The 6,000-nt window shown below is 41.5% G+C and overlaps 1 protein-coding gene across 1 annotated transcript in view; it reads left to right on the top strand.

Annotated features, from left to right (window-relative positions):
• The first annotated feature begins 399 nt into the window (after nt 1-399).
• LOC114480795 (rho guanine nucleotide exchange factor 11-like) overlaps nt 400-6,000 on the top strand; it is a 31,178-nt gene continuing 25,577 nt past the window's right edge. Inside the window, exons 1-7 of the mRNA XM_028475219.1 lie at nt 400-584; nt 1,531-1,762; nt 3,795-3,827; nt 4,853-4,867; nt 5,087-5,175; nt 5,255-5,359; nt 5,602-5,651. Coding sequence (XP_028331020.1) covers nt 1,728-1,762; nt 3,795-3,827; nt 4,853-4,867; nt 5,087-5,175; nt 5,255-5,359; nt 5,602-5,651 — 327 coding nt within the window. The 5' untranslated portion in view covers nt 400-584; nt 1,531-1,727. The remainder of the gene's footprint in view (nt 585-1,530; nt 1,763-3,794; nt 3,828-4,852; nt 4,868-5,086; nt 5,176-5,254; nt 5,360-5,601; nt 5,652-6,000) is intronic.

Below are 6,000 nucleotides of genomic sequence, written 5' to 3'. Positions count from 1 at the left end.
AAATAAATAAAGGAAAATACACAAAATGACAGAAAAATAATGCAAAACAACACCAATATATTTTGTTGTTCAACTTTGTATGGTGATAAATGAAGAAATATGCAGTTTATTTTTGTTTATGAGTTCAAACAGTTTGTAAGGTTATAAGAAAAAAAATGTATTAGTTAAAAATATTCTTTAAAGATTATTTAAATAAATAGATGAATAATCTGTATATTGACTAAATAAATGTGATCTATGATTTATCTATTCAATATGAAAAAAGTTATCAATCTTTGATGAGTTTTTTTTTTTTTTTTTAAATTTGAATCGAATCGTGGAAACAATATCGGGATTCAAATCGAATCGTGAAAGGCACCCATCTCTACTACTCACCAGTGTTGAATGGTAATGCATCCATCTGTCTAGGTGTCGCTGTTGTGCGTGTTTTGCATGTTTGATCTTTGAGGACTTGGAGGCTCAGTCACAGCCGGTGAAGACACCACGATAACAGCCCAGCAGCAGGATCCACGTCCAGCACTAGAGATCCACACCGGGAAAGGATGTAAACAAAGCGGGGATTCAATGGCACAGCTGCTGGAGAGGTGCGGCTCTCCGATGTGACTCTGGACCAAAGCTGGACTACTGGCTAACTCGCTAACATGCAACTTTGCGTCTGATTTTTGCACACTAAAAATATCCATTCATCGCTGCCTTCAACGCCAGAACGATCGGCAACTGAAACCATGTCTTCCTTTCCTTTGCCGGACATCGCTGGCTAATCGGCGGGCCGAGCCGCGTCTGGACGCCGCACGTAGAGCGCTGGAAGTCGGCGTAAGCGCGTACGCGATGCCGCTGCTTGGAGGAGGCCTATCGGTGAAGCTAACAGGAGCCACTTTGGCTTTTCCTTAACAATCACAGTTCTGCTTTGGAAATACACTGCAGCTTTTATTCCCCACTGTGCTGCTAAGTACTACTACTGTAACATATAACTGCAGTGCGCAAGGGCTAACCTCGGCTAACTGCTAGCTAACTAGCTCCCGTAGCAAAGCAAAGCTGATTGTAGCTCTGTGCGTTATTTTACACTGTGATAAATCGCTTCCTTTCCACTTATTGTAGTGGTTAAAAGACGCTGCTGACTGGTTAAACTGGTACGTGTTGATTAACCTGCACTGGTTCGATCCATTGGGAGCACAGGTGAGCTATCGGGCAGGTGCATTAGTGTTATTTACACACATGTGTACAGCTTAGTGTGGAAGGATTCACCCAGACACATTGGAAACATGGCTGTTGTTGACCTGGAGAACATCGAGACGTTTCATTCATGATTCATGAACCTGCAAAAAGGAGTTGTCTGTTCTTTATTATCCAACGCACCCAGTAGCCTTCTCCTCCTCCTCCTCCTCCTCCTCCTGCTGCTGCTGCTCCAGGCTTTGTTTACCATACGCGTTTTTAACCCCACTGATGTAAACAAGTGCAGGTAGTAATCAGATTGGGGTGTTAGTTAAGATTGAGCCACATCCTTTTTTTTTTTTTCTTTTTGCTGGAAAGTCCATCTGTATGTGGATGGGAAACATGAGGAGGAGAACCCAGTGGAACCAGAAGCTGGAGATCTGATAAGAAAAGCAAGCAACACACAAGCTCCCATTGTTGTGGACTGGAGAGGAAGATGATGGTGAGGATGATAAAGGCCACGACCCAGTGACGGTAGATCATCTTCATCATCAGGAAGCAGAAGAGTGCCAGACATGAGTCTACGTCAGCCCACCTCCACCCTGGACAGGTAGGAGCCTCCCCCTGGGTCCTCACATGTTGGGTGTCAAACGTTCAACATCAAACCCATTGGCAGGTGAAAGTCCTGCATCCGAGGTTGGTGATTGTGTAGTAGAGCAGTGGTTCTCAACCTTTTCAGCCCGCGACCCCCAAAATTAAGGACCCCCACTGTAGCTGAAGGTGGTTGAACACAGACATGAACATTGAAGAACAGTCACGTGGAGACAGGACCATCTATAAGGGGGAACAAAGGGGAGAGATTTTTGGGGTTCATCCATAAAGTCAGTAAAATGATGGTCTATTGTTCTATGAATCTGTGATAAACACATTTATTTATTTATCTGAATAATATTCACTGTTATCCAGGAAGTTTATTACTATTATCATTTACACCATAGTAAATAGTCATCTTAATGATGTAAATCCTTGTTTTAATCATAAATAGAATGGGTTAAAAGTCACCAAAAAATGGTGGTAAAATGGGAAATTGGTTAAAATGCGCAAATTAAAGTGGCAAAAAGGGTTCAAAGTGTCAATTTTGGCTTTAAAGTGGCGAGCTGGGGTTGGGGGAATGTAATTTACAAAGTAGGAACAATTATTTTAAACTGGCAAGTAATTGGCGTTACAAATTGTGATTGTGGTTATATTGGCAAAAATAAGCATGAAATCTGGTGAAGAGGTTAAAAGTGACAATAATTGGTCAACATATGCAACAATAAGGGGAAAGTGGTGGAAATGGTTTATATAAGTTCTAAAAATGTCTTGAAAGGGAAAAAAATGGTGTAGAAAAGGCATTGAAATTAGATGAAGTGGCAAAAATGGGAGTAATGGAGCAAAAATGCATTAAAAGAAGCAAAAATATTGCAAGAAAAAGTGATGAAAATTGGTTAAAATAAGGCAAGTTTGGAGTAGTTTCAGGAAAACGGTAAAAATAGGCAAAAATGGGCTCAAATTGTTTCTTGAAGGCGTCTGGTGACCTTCTATAATTCTGTGATAACCACTTTTATTTATTTATCTGAATAATATATGTAGTTCATTATTATTTGCACCATAGTATATAGTCATATTAAAGATGTAAATCCTTGTTTTAATCAGAAATATAATGGGTTAAAAGTGACTAAAAATTCAAACCAATCCTGGACGAGCCCATGGAAGTGGTTCAGGAGTTCATGCTGAGCTTCTGCAGACCTGGATCCATACATTTCAGGATACAAACATGCAGGACAGCGGCCCTCCAGGACAGGAATTAATCCATCGTGTTGCATCCTAACACGTGTGGTTCCCTGAACGCCATCATTTGCATGGATACAAAAAACCAGTTGAAGTAAAGATACACAAAGCAAGTTTAAAGCTGCTGGAGACGATATTTTTTTAAAAATCAGATAAAGACACAGTGTCAACCTCATAGAGCCATAAAATCAAGATCGCTTGCTTGAAATAAAAATGTAAAAGGTTGAAATTGTTTTCATTCTCCGCTATAAAACACTCTAATTGACATTGTGGGAAACGTTTGGCGCATTGCATTGTGGGTGCTAGCTGTCCGTGCTAACAGTGTTTAGCGTTGAGGTGGTAGCAGATGCTGCAACAGATCTGGTGATCGGCAAATTCTTTCTTGCACAATTTGTTCACAACTTGGCTTTAGTTTGCCATCCGTTGATTTTATGAACTAAAATAAACACCCACGAAACACAGCAATGACTTCTCTTTGGGTTCTCCCATTTCTTGTGTTGTGGTCTGTGCATCAGTATTATGAGTGTACCGGGAACTCGTGAAATGAGAACGGTTCCGCGCTGTTTGGAGTGCAAAAAAAAGTGATTAAATGCTTTTTTTTTTTTTTAAAACAGTGCGTTATTTTTCTTTAATTACGTTAAAGTCCCAACCCATACATTTATTATAGATGTGTATATAGCAGTGTGTGTTCAGTATCATGTGTGTGTTCATCTGTGTGTTTCCTTGCTCTCTCCACCATCACTGCCTTCACCGCTGTGTCCTTGTGCTCGTGTGCTTCCCTCTCACTGTGTGTGTGTGTCATGTGACGACAGGGAGGCCAATAAGAAAAACACTCACCTGCTCAGGTAGGACCGGTGCTAGGGCTGGTGTGCGTGTGTGTGCATTGTTTACAAGTGTTTGAACGACTCTGCTCTGATGTTTGACTTCTTTAACTAATCTCTTGCGGTCAATTTGTCCCAAAGCTGTTTTAGCTGTGTAAAACTTGTCTGTAACTTGTCTGTGTGTGACCTTACATCTGTAGGTGCAGAGTTGATACTTTTGAGTTGATACATGGCATGGGGGGTAGGGGGGAGACAATATCCAAATTTTGGAACAGCTCTTTCACAGTAAAAGTAACGGAGAGGAGGATGTATCTGAGACAGAGGACTTTATAGTGAATAACCCCAAAAATGTTACAAGAAAGGAGATAAAAAATAAGTAAATACATATCTTTATGAGAGGAAAGGGAGGGTCGCCAACATCAATCATTAATATGGTTCTTTCTGTGAGAATCCTGAATGTGCACCCCAAATTAGAAAATATTTGGATGAAAGATTTGCAAGATACACTAACTCTAAAGTGAAAGTGTGACCACAACCAATAGGGCTCATACACAAAAATGACTTATTAATGTCTTGAAAAACACATAAAAATGACTCCAAAACAGAAGCACTAAATTGGAAATAATTTTCAAAATGACTCTAAAAATCCACAAAATTCCTCCAAAAACACAAAAATGATGTGGTCATTAATGTTGTCAGTAAATTTGACAATATTTGGATAAAAAATATTCAAGAAAAATTAATTCTAGTTTGAAAGTTTGGCTTTGATGGTGGCGCTAGAGAACAGGTCAAGGTTTCATTATCAAGGTGTTATTTATGCATTCAGCAAATAAACAAAGTGCCTGACACAAAAATTCCTGAAAATTATTTCCTGGAGGCAAATATTCCTGGGGTCAGATTGACCCCAAGGGTAAAATGTCTTAGAAATATTTGAGGATATTAGGAGGGTAAAGAGTATTGAAGCGTCAGAGGCTCTGCTGATTTTCCAGCTTCTTATTCTAAGTTTCCTCTCTCTTTCTCTCTCTCTCTCCGTCATGCTTCACTTTCAGCCCTTTCGCTGCTTGGTGAGTCCCGTCTATAGCTTTCTTGTTGCTTTTTTATGCCTGCACTGAATTGCTTCTATCGTTGGTTTGTTATCCAGTTGTATGCCTCTCCTCGATCCTCTCCTCACTTTTTGTTCATCTTCTTTTCGCCCCCTTTAAAAGCCTCCTCAGAGTGTTTTGAAGTGCCCGTTTCCTCCCAGCTCCTACTGAGCCTCTCTTCCTCTGCTCCACCAATCACAGGCTCAGCAGTCTGACCATCGGAGACTCTGCCAAATCCTCCGCCGTCCAGCAGAAGGAGCCCACAGTCGAGGTGGTCGCCGAGAGCACAGGTGATCCATACTTCTGGATTCATTTACACGACAGGACAGCGGACATTCATCAGGTTCTAACTTGTGTTCTTGCCTCCAGGCCCTGGTTTGGTCCAGAGATGTGTGGTGGTGCAGAAGGACCAGCTTGGCTTTGGCTTCACAGTGTGTGGAGAGAGAGTGAAGCTGGTGCAGAATGTTCGACCAGGTATCATCATTAAACAGTATAGATCACCTTAGACTGAGAACCTAAAAACAAGTTGATGTCCTTCTTAATTCTCACCACTTTAGTCCAAATGGACACTTTCATTATTTAGAATGTTAAGAAGTTAAAGGAGGTATGAAAATGAAATGTTCTCTTTTAACATTATTCGATCAGACATGGGCAACTGGTGACACCAAACCCTTTGCTTGTCTTTTAATATCTGAACCCAATGTGTTCCTGCTCAGGTGGTGCGGCGGTCAAAGCCGGGGTGCAGGAGGGAGACCGAATCATAAAGGTATCACCCACTGTGTGTTTTTGTATCTTTTTAAAATTTTTATCTAATTTTTATCATTATTGCTATTAAATAAATACATACATTTTATTGCATAATTATGACCATCACCAGCCCTCCCTAAGGAAGGGTGAAAAAAATCTTAATTAAAGGCCCCCACATACACACCCGAGAAAGCCCCAGGAAGCTGAGGACCCAGCGCACCCCACCACCCCATCCCAGCACGGTAGCAACCCCCCACCGGCTGAGGCATCAGCAGAGGGGCGGAGGCCCACACCCCGGAGGCAACCAGTGCCATGCCGGACAGGCAGCTAGTGGGCGCCTTGCCGGTGGCTGGACCTAGAGTCAGCAG

This window comes from Gouania willdenowi, chromosome 18 (assembly GCF_900634775.1).
Source record: "Gouania willdenowi chromosome 18, fGouWil2.1, whole genome shotgun sequence".
NCBI classification, from domain to species: domain Eukaryota; kingdom Metazoa; phylum Chordata; class Actinopteri; order Blenniiformes; family Gobiesocidae; genus Gouania; species Gouania willdenowi.
The sequence above is the reverse complement of the archived record's forward strand: the minus strand, read 5'-3'. Positions and strand labels throughout refer to the sequence as shown.